The sequence below is a fragment of the Pollachius pollachius genome (assembly GCF_949987615.1).
Source record: "Pollachius pollachius genome assembly, chromosome: 4".
Classification (NCBI taxonomy): domain Eukaryota; kingdom Metazoa; phylum Chordata; class Actinopteri; order Gadiformes; family Gadidae; genus Pollachius; species Pollachius pollachius.
In genome coordinates this window covers 18,515,658-18,530,970 of record NC_136937.1, presented here as the reverse complement: position 1 = coordinate 18,530,970, position 15,313 = coordinate 18,515,658, and the positions used below count along the sequence as shown (strand labels likewise).

The following is a 15,313-nucleotide window of genomic DNA, read 5'->3' as shown; positions in this document are numbered from 1 at the left end:
TTTCCTCCTCCTGCTCTTCACCCTCTTACTCCCTCCTCCTCTTCCTCCTCCTCCTCCTCCTCCTCCCTCTTCCTCCTCCTCCTCCACCTCTTCTGCCCAGTGTCATGGCGGCTGGGAGGTATTGGGGTGTTGGGGGGGGGGACTCATTAGCTGTGTGAATTCACCAGTGAGAACAGGAGGACAGGCTGTCACTGAAGCCAGAAGGCAGTTTCCTAGAAGTGAAAAGAAAAGATGTGTACACATATGGGGCCGACGGCCCCCCAGAGCGGTGACAGCCAACCCCCCTCCCCCCTCCCCATATTGTAGATAAAACCATGTGGACATGCAAGAGCTTTGCACATGTCATGTATGGGCGATGGCTTGGGGTCCACAGGGATGTTCTCAAAGAGAGGTTGTAGACAGCTGGTCGCTATCGCAAAGTAAACTTGATTCAGGAGTCCTGATAAGACAAGTATGGTGAAATACTTATCTTCTTATTGATAAATCTTATAAGGATTCTGTGTTTGGACATAGTATCCATAGCAACCATGTGTTGTCCATAGCAACAGTCTGCTCTACAGACATAAAAGCCTGAATGCCGTTATGGAGCCATCCCATTATTGAACCAAGCTGGGTGATACATGATGTCGTATCGCAGTAGGGGCTTCCCTATTAGGCTGGGAACACAAGTCATAGCGTCATCCTCAAACGTGATATTGTTCTTGGACCACCCAAGCTCTACGTCTGTGAAAACCTGGGGACCTCAGTGACCGAGAAACTCTATCCTCCCAGTTCTAGTTAAAGACGGCTGATAACCGAGATGTGCAATCAAATGGCATCACGCATCGATCCCGACGCAGGCTGCAGCACTGCCTGCTTAATATAAAACCTTTATGACTCGGTATCAGCACTTGAACGGCCTGTTACTACACATCTCATTACCTATATCCTACAACACAAATTATTTTACAATAAGCATAATGCAATTTAGAGGCAAGGACATCCTTCTGGTGATAAAAATGATTGACTGCAGTAATGAGCCAAGAGTAAACTAATCCATGGTAAGCTGTGCTCTATGCTATAAACTGTATGAATGCTGGATAGTCAACAGCAGTTTAGCCAATCCTTCAAGTAAATGTTGATGACTATGTATATAGACAGACACACATACACATACAGGCACTCAGATGTGTATGCATGTCTATTTGTATGTGTGTGTGTGTGTGCGTGTGTGTGAGTATATGTGCTGTACAGCAGTGCTGCTGTTCCCCTGCTATGTCGCTCTGAGCATGTGGAGGCCTTCAGATCCAGGTGTTCCCTGCCCTGTAGGTATGACGATCTCCAAGGTCTCTCTCTCTCTCTCTCTCGCTCTCTCTCTCTCTCCCCACCCCCACCACACCAACCACCACCACTACCCCCACCCCCACCACCTCCTGCTGGTGGTGCCATGGCAACCTCGTCCCTAGATGACCTTATCCAGACGTAGTCAATCTGATCCCCCCCACCCCCATTGTTGTTCCTATGATACGGTCCAGTGCTCTATCAAACATCTGTTAGACCCCACCTCTGATGACGGACCCCCTGTCCTCACACCACCCACCCTCCCTCCTTCTGCTCTCCCACCCCCTCCCAGCAGCAGACTAATGGAACTCTCCCCCTGATAGCCATGTACACAAAAATATGAAATGCTGCACCTTGTGTTTTTTTATTTCCGATTTCAATTTCCTTTTTCCTTCTTCATTCTCGCCTGATGCCCCTGATGACTCACACATACCACACAAACACACACACACACATGCCCGCACACCGTGCACACACACACACGTGTGCATGCACACCGTGCAAACACACACACAACCGCATGAACACACACCGTGCACACATACGCACGACCATCCATCCACATACCTGACAGCAAAGGTGTGTACGGGTGCTCTGCCAAGCGATGATGAAGATGATGATGACGGCGGCGTCAGCGGGGGTAGGTCGGCCGACAAGCGGAGGGCCCCCCCGTCCAACCCGCCCCCCTCCAGCAGCACCGTGACGCGGCCGGGAAGTAGATCGGGCGTCTCGGAGGTGAAGGTGAAGTAGATGAGGTGGCCGTAGCTGTTGATCTGGTTCCCTAGGAACTTGTCTGGAGGAACAGATGGTGGGAGGGGAGGAGAGGGGGGGATGATTAGCGGAGTGAATGGGTCTGGCGCCGGCTCCTAGCGCTCTGTCGCTACCATAGCTCTTCTAGTGCCAGGCCGCGGAGGACAGTGCGGCGCGACGCGACGTGACGCGGGTTATCGGCGTGTTTTCATTGGGAGACGGGCTACCCTCACGCTGTTGCTGTTGTTGTCAGGTCTGAGCTTCAGGGCCCAAATAGAAAGGTGGGTAAATACTCAGTCTCAATGAACGCATTGGAAAATAGATCAATAAGAACAGGAAGAGAAGGAAAACTAGTATGTGTAAGATTAAGGGTTATTCCCAGATTAACCCGTCCACAAGTTTGTTTTAAAGTAAAGTAAATGAACGAATTGAAAACAAGCAAATTACAGGATTAGGATAATAACACAGGGAAAAATGGATCAATCCTATTAAAATAATTATGTTAAGTTGCCTCTTTAGGATAAGAATATAAGAAATCAGGGGTTTGGTTTGGGCTGTCAGCCTGCACTCAGAGCACCCTCAAACCAAGGTCAAAGCGTCTTGTTGTGTGTGATGAAGAGCAGACCAAACTGTGGGCTGGTGTGCTGTCATATCCTTTTTTCCTGCTCCTCCCTCGTCTTTCCTTCCCGGCTCATGAGTGAGAGGATGGGCAGAACTGACAGCTTGCATGCTTGGTTGCCATCATGCTTTTGAACGTAATTGTGTGTGAAGTACATCCTGAGCCGTCCTGGTGCTGCGAGGATGTGTGTGTTTGTGTGTGCGCGTGTGGGCTGGGGGACTGTGTGTGTGCGTGTAGTTGCGCGTGTGCGTGCGTGTGTGTGTGTGTGTGTGTGTGTGTGCGTATGTATGTGTGACTGTGTGTCAGGGGGTGTGTGTGTGCGTTTGTGTGTTAAGGGATGTGTTTGTCAGTGTGTGTGTGTTTCAATGTTTACGCATGTATGTATGTTTTTGTGTGTTTGTTTGTGTGCGTGTGCATGTGTGCGTGCTTGTGCATGTGCGTGTGTGTGTATGTGCATGCATGTGTGTGTGGGTAGGTTAGGCGTTCTCAGCATCCTTCCCGGCAACAGTCACTAATGCGCTACCAGGCTCAGTTCATCCTCTTTCCTGTTTCCTTTTGATGTCCACACCACATCCCCTCACCAGACCCCCTCCAACACCCACCCAACCCCCTGCAGTGAAGCGGAGGAGTTTCACACTTGACCGGTAATTGCTTCACGGTGCCCCCCCCGGGTTTGTGAAGGCAGAAGCGGGCATTGGGTGTGTCTTTGGCGTCTCATTGTTTGATGATTCGGAGGCTTCCACCATCCATCACCACCATCTTGTTTGATTTACTATTTGGGAGCGCTGAACTGTGAAACTCGTGAATTGCGAAAAGTGCTCTTGCTTTTGCACTTATGCTGACCTTTATTCACTTATTCTTTCTTATTCTTATTTTCAGGGTTTGTTGCTTGACGAAGGGTACAGCACTAACTTGCAAAATTACAATTTGGATTCAAGCAATCATAGTTCAACCTGAAAACTCGACTGCTTGCTAAATTCTCCTTGTTTAGCTCCGGGCTGTCGAGTTTCTTGCCAGCGGTATAAACACAGACCGTTAAGCATTATGCTAACATTGCTCTCACAAACCAAACATTACAACACCTACACGTTTCCCTTCCAACTTAACGTCATTTTCTATTCTTCTCTTAATATTTATATGTGTAGTTTACTGCAATGGGTTAGGGTTTGCATGATGGTCTATCCCATATTTCTATTGTAATTTCAATTAAGTTAAGCATTTTCACTCCCATTGACCCACTATGACTTGATAGCTATGTGTTTTTAGGGTGTAGGTAGGGTTTAGGGTTTGAGGTTTATGATTTCAGGTTTAGGGTTTGAGGTTTCTTGCTCAGCCGTGCCTCCAGGTAGATTGTGAAACGGGGCTACTGGAAAACATTTATCAGTGGAAATAGTTACTGCAGAGGTTTCATTTGTTTCATCCATTCAATCCTCTCTTCCTGCCTTGTTTCCGGGCTGAACTGGCTGGTGTGCTGTAAAGGTGGATGATTCACAGTACGCTCCCCATGAACGACAGATGATATCGCTACGGCAACAGAGGAGCAGTGAGGCAGCACAGCGCCACACCGTGTTGACGTTTTAACACAGAGAAGAGTCAACACACAAAAAAGAGCCTTTGACGTTTCAATGGTGGCATTTCTAATCAGTGCCAAAGAGCTCGCAGCTGTGGCCTCTGTGTGTGAATGCCGTCAGTCTGCACCAGAATAAACTGAACATGAACGGCCTCACGCCACTCATAAGAGGGCCAGGGGAGTCGGTCCGTGCGTCGCCCCGCTCCTCCACGCATTGATCCATCTCATACCACAAATGGGAGGAAAAGAAAATGTTTAACCACCTTCAAGTAAGAGTGTACCTCCGTCATCCCCTGCCTTAGTGTCTGTGTGTCTGTCTGTATGTGTGCCTGCATGTGTGTGAATTACTCTCTTTGAATCTCTCCCTGTGGGCCACACAGCTTGAGTCTCCCGTCTCCTTGTGACCTTTTTTGTGTCGGCACTGTGTGCTGTGCGTCCAGAGGGGTGTGTGTATGTGTGTGTGCTTGCGTGTGCTTGTGTGTGTGTAACGGCGCGGGCATGTGTGTGCATGTGTATGTGTATGTGTGTGTGTGTGTGTACATGCGCATGCGTGTGCTTGTGTTTTGTGCGTCTGTGTTATGTTTGGTGTGTGTGTGCCTGTGCGTGTGCCTGCATGTGTGTGTGTATAGAGGTGTTTGTGTGTGTGTGTGTAAATGTGTGTGCGCGTGCATGTGGGTGTGCATGTGTGTGTGTGTGTGTATATGTGTGTTGGCGAGCGTTTGCCTGTGCATGTGCCTGTGCGTGTGCCTGCTGTGTGTTTATACAGATGTGTGTGAATGTATAGAAATAGCATGAGGCGTCAGCCTCCATCCACACTTCTTATTTTTAGCCGCCCAGCTTAAAGGAGCAAAGCAGGAACAGGACAGCTGGCATCCCGGTGCTACTACACCTTGTTCTCTCTCGCGCTGGTCTTACAACCGGGTTTGCTCAAATGACCTTCGACCCTTCCAAGCTCCCGTTTTAAACGAACCCCGTCACAGCCCCGTCCCGCTCTTGGACATCTGCTGGGCGGCGGGGAGGGTTTGGTGGAGCTGAGGCTATCAATATTTGGAGGGGTGGAGGTCCAAGTCCTCGCTCCAACCCAATTGAATCAAGTCCATTTCAATTACACTCTGGTCGCGGCGTCCAACAACCGCTCTCTGTGTGGGGGACGGAGACGGGGACGGGGACGGGGACGGGGGCTGGGGAGAGGGGGGGCTGGCATTGATCCCCTGCGTTCTTAGAGCGAAGGGGCTGGATGGACACATTTTATTCAAGTTAAAAATCACTCATACCGGTTTGGTGATGTCCCCAGCACATTCCACGCGGCAATGGGAATAATCCTGTGCCAGGGATTTAATTAGATAGAATTTGATTCAATTAGAAGACAGCGGTACCACCTGTTACAGGTTTTAAAGAAAAAGCTGCTCCCACGTAATTCACCAGGTTCCGCCCCCCAGACTGCCAGCATCAACAAGCCAGCAGCCAAGAGTTGAAATGTTTCTGCGGCTCTGGATGGAGAGTCTGTTTGGGAGAATGCGCAGATTGATTTAGTGTTTTGTGCCTCTACTGCTATGGATTTCCTTTGATGGCGAAAAAGTGTTAACGCTGGACTTTATTTACTTCCTCTTTGGCACTGTCGCCTCATACGGACGTTTCAAGGAAACTAAATATGAAGGCTTGAGTTAATCGAAGAGGTTGAATTCGGGCCAAGATCCGGGCGGGGCTCTGTGACTTAGTCTAGTCTGTAGTGGTATATCGTCCCATCGTCTCCAAGAGTCACCATGCAGCTCTCTGTTATTTTGTGAGCCTCAGAACTATAAGAAGGTTGGGATCTGACCAATAGGGTGGCAGAGTGTGGTGTGAAGGGGGCGTGGCTTAACGTGGCGGCTCAATCGGGGGCACAGATGCAGCTGTGGGAGGTGAGCATAATCAGCAGCAGGACCTGGTTACTTACTGTGTGACTGTGTGCCCTCTCCTACAGTGAGGTATGTCCTGGTCCTTTCAGTTGCTGTGTAGACGTTAAGATAATCGTCCATTGTGTCTGTGGAGGTCGGGCACTTGTGTCCCCTCCCCCGCTGCAATCAGTTATTACTTGATCAACCGCTGTGGCCTTCATTTTGGACACTACATGGTGTTATGGACAAAGAACGACCATAAGAATACCAGGCTGGCCTTGTCAGGTATTCATATATTTCAGGACATTCACACTCAATGCCCGTCCCCTCATACACAGACACACACACACACACACACACACACACACACACTCTCTAAGCAGGCGGCCATTCTTGCGTCCTTCGTGCGTAGGAGGAACTCACAGCTGTCTGTTCTATATCGTCACTCCTCTCTGCACCACTCAACTCTCCTCATACCTCCCTTCTTTCTCCTCCTGCTCCTCCTCCCTTTGTCCTCCTCCCCATCCCCCCTCCCTCCTCCTCATCCCTCCCTTCCTCCTCCTCCTCCTCCATCTCCTCCTCCCTTCGTTCTCATCCCTCCTCCTCCATCTCCTCCTCCCTTTGTCCGCCTCATCAAACCTCCTCTTCCCTTCCTCCCTCCTCCTCCTCCTTCTCCATCTCCTCCTCCCTTCGTCCTCCACCTCATCCCTCCTCCTGCTCTATCTTCTCATTCCTACCTTCCTCCTCCTCCTCCTCCTCCTCATCCTCCTCCTCCTCCTCTCTCCCTCCCTCCTCCTGTCTGATGGTGTGGCAGGCTGGCTGGTGGGGCTTTGGGACAGAGTTGGGACCAGGCAGCTCTCATGTCGAATGAGTTTCTGGGCTGCCATCGCCGCTCCAATCACAGTGACAGTTAACCTGGAGCCTGGCCCGGCCTGCCACTCATCTTCCTCGCCAATGCACCGAGGGGGATTACGCTCTGTTCAGCGTCTGGTCTGACGGTCTATCGGTCTGTCTGTCTGTGTGTCTGTCTGCTCAGTCTGCCCCCTCCCACAAAGAGCAGCTGCCAGCAGCCCGAATAAACCCCAGGACCCGGACCCATGCCGGGCCACTTGACCTTCCGCTGGTCACCGAGAAATATTTCTTCATTTTATTGCTTTTCCCTTACTTTTCCCTTCCTTCTTTTTTCTTTCTTTTTTTTTCTTTCTCTCTCCCTGCATTCTTTCCTTTTCCTATCCATCTCTATGCTTCCTTTTTTCCTTCCTTCCTTCCTTCATTTGATCTATCTTCCCTCCCCCCTTCCCCACCTTTCCTCCTTCCATCCTTCCCCTTCCTCTCCTCCTGCCTTACCCACCCTACATCAGGGGTGTTCCACGTGGTGGGTCGCTGCTGGCCTGGAGGGAGGAAGGCCTGGAGGGAGAGGGTCCTGGAGGGAGTTAGAGGGACAGGCCTGGAGCAATATAAATGATAGCCGGAGAGGGGCGAAGACTCGGCTTTTCATCCACTGGATTAGAGAGCGGCTCTGAAGAGGGGTCAAACCAACAGTTTTTGCGGCGGCGAGGGGGCGAGGTCCTCCGGGTGCCTCTGTAATGAGCTGTCAGCGCTGCTCAGGTGAAATGCGCTTGTGTGATCCCACCGTGCTGCGGTCGCAGTGCGGGCCACCATCATTCTCTGGACCTCGAAGCACGTCTCTACCAGCGTAGCGGACGGGGGAGGACGTGTGCGTTCCACGGAGAGGAGCGTGTCATGGGCAACTGACAACATGCAGAGAGAAGGGCTGACATACTAGCTCACACACATGAACACACATACAGCCACACTAGAAACGAGACTCCAAACACATGCAAACAATGACACATGTACACACAGACGTGCAGACAGGCTAGATAAAAAACATGCGCGCAAATACACCCACACAGACACACTTATTCAGCTTGCATACATAACAAATCATACTCACAAGTTATGTCACACAAATGCGTACACAAAAATGCACCTATCCACACATGCAGACACACACAAGCGCGAAACACCCACACAGACACACGTGCCCATGCATTCACACGTTCACACTAAACAGGTCACGTGAAGCAAAAAGTAAGAAGCGGTAGAATAGGCAGTCTCAAAGATGGCAGTGGAAATCTATGTAATGACCCTCATTTCACCATTAAGGCGAAGAGACTATTTCCAATAGTGGGAGAGTCAAGGTCACGTTGAGAAATGACATCATATTAGGCATGGCAGAAATGAGGGAAACGGTGGAACTGAAAAATCTTGCTGCAATTTCTTCTGGAGCTGAGCGCAAGACTAAGAAGCCAGGACAGAATCCCCCTCCCTTTCCAAACGTCTCTGAAGAACGTTAACCGAGTGTTAACCGTGTTTATGTCCACTTTGTTGACGGATAAATCCCGCCACACCGCACAGATTTGACAAATACATTCTGAATATCGCTAAAATTAAATTCCTGTATGTGCGTCGAATGTGGCGTTGTCACTCAGAATTATTTACTTGCTTTGGTGACGAGGCAGCATGTAGGGATTACAGTACGGGGAAATACAAATTATAAGTTAAAAGAAGGAGGGAAGAGGAGGAACAAAAATAAGCCGGGAAAGGAGTGAATTGTAGGGAACGCTACCTAATCTTTAAACTAACTGAATGCATGCGAAGGCAAAAGGAGGGGGAAATTAGAGCATTAAAAGGGGATGGTAGGCAGTGGATCCCTGCATTTTATTATTCAGAGAACAACAACAAAAGCGAGGGCTGCACAAAGGAGATAAGCAGCGGACAGCGGGCGGCAGTGGGCCGGCCGGGGCTCAGTAATCTGGCTTCTATGGACCGCAGAGACGCTGGAGTTACGCGCCAACAGACTCTGATGTACATATAGATCATTTATATGTATGTATAGAGATTCATATTGGTATGCCAACACACACACTTAAATCCATTTACTGACATGGCATGCACTTACGGGCGTCAGGTTATCTGCACTAAAGCAATCGAGAGCAGACACCCACCATCCCGGTCTCAGCCCACTTTACGCTGAATGCGGGAGGATGAAAATGAACTCCAGAATGATGTGTGACCCCTTTTGCACTCAACTCACTTCCTCTTTCTGACGTTTTTTTTTTCCGATGCCAGTTCCATACTTAAAATAGAAAAAGCAAAGGAACACTGGACTCCTAAATGGAGTTTGTTCTCTCTGTGATCGCACATGAAGCCTTTAGGATTCACCGTTAATGACATTGGTCGAGGTTTGGCTACTGGCTGCCGGGCGGTGAGGGGCCAGGGTAGGAAGAAGGTGAAGGGGGGGGGGGGGGGGGGGGGGGGGGGTGTTGAGGCTATTCCCCCCCAGCCCCCCAACTCCCATCCCCCTGCCCTCTGAAACAGACTTAGCGAAGACAGAAGCAGCCGGGCCAATTTCGGGGGGACTTTGTTGCTCCTCCAACATGGCAGCGACCCATCCAATTCCATCAGGCCTCCCGCTGCTGGGGCCGCTGATATAGAACCGGGGAGGGGTTGGAGGGGGGGAGCGCCGAGGGGGGTGCTAAGTCCTGTAGCTGGGCCAGCTTATTCCCTTATCTCCTAATGGCCTGATAAGGGCTTTTTGGGGAGGGGGGCAGGAAATAAAAAAATGGTGTCAGTGTATAACTATAACCTCAAGTGGGACCCGGCCCGAAAGGGCCCCGGATTCCTCTGGCCAGTGGAAACAACATATGCTTATTATGGGCTGTGCACGAAGAGCTGGTGATATATGACTCATGTCGGCTGCCAGGGAGGTTTTTCACTGGGGGGGGGGGGCGGGGTCCCCTTGTGACGGGATGCCTGGAACGAGGCGGCGTCGATGTGCATTATTGGGGACTTTGGTCTCATGGGTTTAGCAGTGAAAGAGAGGGACGCATGTTCTCTTGTTTCAGTCCTTCTCCCTCTCATCTCACTCCAGGACTGGTAACCAGTGAGCCCAGAAAATAGAATGTGGCGAGGATGGAAATTGCATCGCAGTTGACCAGATTACTGCCACAAAACATCACCCTCTCTCAGCCATGCATCCAGAAGAAGTTGCATGTGTGTGTGTGTGTGTGTGTGTTTTTGCTTTTGTGCGTGTGTGTGTGTGTGTGTCTGTGTGTGTGTATGTAGGCGTGCACGTGTTACTGCATGCGTGCATGCATATGTGCGCGCGTGTGTGCGTTTGTGTGTGTGTGTGTGTGTGTGTGTGTGTGTGTGTGACCCACCTGGGGCCTTGTAGAAGCCGGTGTCGTGCTCATCCAGAGGCAGTAGGTAGACCTCCCCTTCCTTCCAGAGCAGCGGATACTGCTGCCCTCCAGAGAACTCCCCCAGCCAGCCGTCCTGGTCTGGAAGCACAGGGCAGAGACATAAGGTTCCGCAGGGGAACTTCCACATACTTGTTTAAAAAAATTGCAATCCTAACAATTGTAAAGGTTTAAGAAGAAACTGATACCATAGGTTCCTTAGGAGCAGGTGCGAGGGGCGTGGTCAAACACTATCAAAACCCAGGTCACGCTCACTTGAGCTAGGGTGCCTAGTAGGGGTGTAACGATACATGTATTCGTATTGAACCGAATCGGTACGAACGTCACGGTTCGGTGCATGGATTTACACAGAGAATACACAGTATAAAATTTAATAAAACTGGCGTGCAAATTAATTAATGTAATGCGGACTAATGATAGATACGCGAGTTCTTCAGGGACAACTAGTGGCGCGTTTCCACCAGAGGGTGCGGGTCGGTTCAGTTCTCTAAGGTGCGGCACGGATCGCGTTTCCACCTCCAAAAGTGGGCGTGACCCGGACTGAGCCGTATTGAGCCGTTCTCGTCTCGCTGTACTCCTCCGTTGGGGTAGCCTACTGAGCATGGACCTATTAATACTGAGACGCCTGAAAGGGTGGCGGCAAGTTCGAGCTACAGACGTTGTTCGTTGATTGGTCGACAGAATCGCACTTCCGTGAGACAGGGGGTTTATAGCAAACAAACACATTATCCGCGAGGTATTTCTGGACAACGGCGAAAGCTTTGTTTATTAAAGAAAATGTCACAGAAAAGTTTGCCGTCCTTCTTGGACGTCCTACATTGTTGATCTTTGTTCATTGTGCGCGTCTTTTTCATTGGATTTATTAGCCGGCTACACTGTTTCGGGCTGCTATGAGGTCACGATGCTAAAGTACCGGTTTAACCCCCCCCACCATAAGGGTACTGTCGGCGGTGGAAACGCGAGCCGTAACTGAGCTGCGCCGAAACGCACTTCACTACTCCACCAAGCCGCACCGAACCGACCCTCACCCTCCGGTGGAAATGTGCTAATTCTGTGTACTTTGCACTTTTATAAATAAGACATGCGGCATTTTCAGTTTTATAACTGATTTATCTATCTTTATATTTGTCTTATTTTGTTTACAAGTTACGGATGGAGTCTTTAGATGATGTGGAATACTTATTGTTTACTGTTTACATCTTAGATTACACAGTTCAGTCTGTTGCAGCTAGCTCAGGGGAGAGACTGTATGACACTAGGTGGTACAACCTGAGACATAATGAAAAAGAATTGCCTTCTGCATTTTTGTTCTTTCTTTTCCCTTCATTGTACCGAACTCGTACTGAACCGTGATGTCTGAACCGAGGTATGAACCGAACCGTGACTTCAGTGTACCGTTACACCCCTAGTGCCTAGCCAACAGAAAACCACCACTCTGGAAGTAGCATTCTCTTGTACTTTACAGATCATTTCCCCCATTTTGACCAACTTTATACATTTGGTCAGAAAACCGAACACAGAAATGTTCTCAACAGTTGTAAGACTTTCCAACTGAAAAAGTGATTCTCGACTTGAATCACTCTTTAATAATGAATGTCTTGAACAATATCCACACGAGTGAGATGGGAAACAAAGGCAACATTGGGGTTATATACGTGCTTTTTTATCTATCTATCTCTATCTCTCTCTCGCTCTCTCTCGCTCTCTCTCTCTCTCTCTCTCTCTCTCTCTCTCTCTCTCTCGCGCTCCCTCCCTCCCTCCCTCCCTCCCTCCCTCCCTCGCTCCATCCATCCATCTATCTATCTATCTATCTATCTATCTATCTATCTATCTATCTATCTATCTATCTATCTATCTATCTATCTATCTATCTATCCATCTATATATATATTCTCCTGGCTTTGAGTGGAGCTGGACCTTGGTGAAAGTGAGAGGTGATGTTGATGGCTCCATGCTGGGTGGAGGCAGAGCAGGCCAGAGAGTGTCCGAAGCAGAAGCAGGCCTGGCACCCTGCTGGGCTGGCCTGCTGCAGGTGGAAGAAGCCCGGCTTGCATCTACAAGCAGAAACACGAGAGATAGTACACAAAGATATACGGTTACATAAACACATCCAAACAACCACAGAGTCACACAAGCACACACACACATAAACACATACACAACCGCACGCATGCATGCACACACACACATACACGCAGACACACACGCACGCACGCACGCAGGCACACACAGGCGCACACACAGACACACACACACAGGCGCACACATGCATACACACACACATACACATAAAGACACACAGTTACGCAAACACTATCAAAAAAACACAGTCATATAAACACACACATACACACCTAGACACACAGTCAAACACACACACACATACACACACAAACACACACACACACACACACACACGCACACAGTCATACACACATACAATCATTTACATACAAATAGACCCCTCACACCACCACCGTGGTGACAGACTATATCTGCGTCCTTGCCCTTGGTTGACCTTATGGGCGACATGTTTGTAATCCCGTCAGAGCACAGCGGCGGGGGAGCGCGCCTCGTTCTGCCACGGTGGTCGGAGCAAGGTCAGGACGGCCCACCAGTCGAACACGTGTCGGTGTCTCTTTTGCAGCTGCCAGACAAGCACCACCCAACGGAGCCCAGCCACTGGGACTCTGAACCCTGGACGTGCCGAGCAACGGACGGCCAGAGACAGGGAGACAGGGGGTGGTGGTGATGGGGGCGGTGCTGTGGTGGTTGTGGTGATGGTGGTGGTGCTGTTGGTGATGGTGGTGGTGCAGTGGTGGTTGTGGTGGTGTTGGTGCTGGTGATGGTGGTGGTGGTGGTGGGGGTGCTGTTGGTGATGGTGGTGGTGCTGTGGTGGTTGTGGTGGTGGTGGTGCTGGTGATGGGGCTGTGGTAGTGCTGGTGGTGGCTGTGGTGGTGGTGGTGCTGGTCGGGTTGCTAGTGGGGGTGCTGGTGGTGATGGGGCTATGGTGGTAGTGCTGGTGTTAGTGGTAGCACTGGTGCTGATGGTGGTGGTGGTGGTGGTGGTGGTGCGGTGGTGCTGATGGTGGTGAGGTGGTGCTGGTTGTGGTGGTGCTGTTGGTGGTGGTGGTGCTGTTGGTGGTGGTGGTGGTGGGGCTCAACTCAATGAGCCGTTTAATCAACCAAACAGTCAAATCGTAGACAAATATAGAGAAGCTGATTTATGCAGCAGTCTGGGGCCGGAGGCTGAGTGTGTTTGGCTACCGTCGCGCTACGTCTTATCCGTTTGATCCTGCCTCGCTCTCGCTGAGGAGCAACACCAGAACCCTCTTGGGAGGAGGAAACAATGACTCTGTTGTCCATCACGGCGAGACCCAAACCAATAAATAAATGGATGTCTTAATTATTGTGAATATTGTAAATTGTGTGGACTTAACCGGTTGTGACTCATTTGGATTTTGAGACAAATTACACACTTATTTTTTATGAAATACCAACATGATCCAATAATTGCATATGAATTTGACAAACTCTAAGGAATGAAATATATATATATATATATATATTTGACATCTTCATTTTTTACTTATTTCAACAGTGTAATGAAAGATCCCTTGTGCAGCCACATGCAACATATACAGCGGTGTGTCCCACCTGTCACAGGCCTGCCCCTCCACGTTAGGTTTGCAGTAGCAACCTCCGTCCTCCAGGGAGCAGTGTCCCACGGACCCCCGGGCGTCACACCCACACGGCCTAGAGAGAAGAAGCAAATTGGACCAATGTAAAGCCATCATGCAATGAAGAAGATCAAATGGTGTCTTAGGTCCATTATTTCATTAGGATGAATGTCTTATTGGAGCAAAGGATTATAGTTTCAAGGTTTACGGATTATAACATAAGTTAATTATCTACTTTTTTGGAACTATGTAATACTTTTAATGCTTTAATGATTTTTAATGATTTAAAGTCAGCCTCCGTTTATAAAGATTGTCAAGGTTTTCATATATTTTCCACTTGTTTTAATATACAAGGTAGTTATATTCACAATCAACTCATGGTTCTTTACTAATCAATAATTGCACGGAAATCTAGATTCATTATACATTCTTTGCGTAAACATCTCAAATTGCCAAATCAAATCTGCATAACCTAATATTGTTGATTATGTCGAATCAAGTGGAGGAAATTATATTTGCTTTTCCGACTCCCTGATAAGATAAAAATGTCTGCAATCCCCTTTCCTGAATGATCTGTTTTTTCCCTCCAAACCTTGAATGCAGAATTTCTAATTTTTTAATGGGACCGTTTTACAAATAATTAAATCATCTCACAAACGAAAGGTCTCAAATCCTTTCTGCTCCACTGGTCTGAGTAATACACACACACAAACACCAACCCACCGCCACACACACACACACACACACACACACACACACACACACACACACACACACACACACACACACACACACACAGACACACATATACACACAAACCTTCATCCATCAGCTCCCCTACTGATCACGGGGGGAGAGAGAGAGAGCGAGAGAGAGAGAGAGGGAGTGAAGGTGGCTGTATGTTTTTCTGTGTGTATGTCCGCAAAAATGTGTGGGAATGTATGTGTGTGCTTGTGCATTTCTGTGCATGAGTGTGCTTATCGTTGTACGTAAGTGCTTGTGTACCTCCGTCCGTGTGTGTGTGTGTGTGTGTGTGTGTATGTGCGTACGTGTACGGCCGTTCTGCTAGACGCTCTGCTGTCTAAATCATGCCTGCTGTGTGCTTTGATTTAAAAAGCGATTAGTAGCAGAAGGTTGGACGCCGGCGAGGGAGGCAGGCTGGGGTGTATCCAGCATTTCCTCACAGCCTCCTTCATCCCAGTGTGGAGTTAAGGCGGGATATAAGCCGTCACC

The 15,313-nt window shown here is 49.2% G+C and overlaps 1 protein-coding gene across 1 annotated transcript in view; it reads right to left on the bottom strand.

Moving 5' to 3' along the window:
• The window catches only part of lamc3 (laminin, gamma 3), a gene marked incomplete at its 3' end in the record, with an annotated part of 101,322 nt that overhangs the window by 49,490 nt on the left and 36,519 nt on the right, over positions 1-15,313 (bottom strand). Inside the window, exons 7-10 of the mRNA XM_079734546.1 lie at positions 14,058-14,156; positions 12,319-12,455; positions 10,363-10,482; positions 1,888-2,113 (exon numbers count right to left, since the gene is read on the bottom strand). Of these exons, the coding sequence (XP_079590672.1) occupies positions 1,888-2,113; positions 10,363-10,482; positions 12,319-12,455; positions 14,058-14,156 (582 nt within the window). The remainder of the gene's footprint in view (positions 1-1,887; positions 2,114-10,362; positions 10,483-12,318; positions 12,456-14,057; positions 14,157-15,313) is intronic.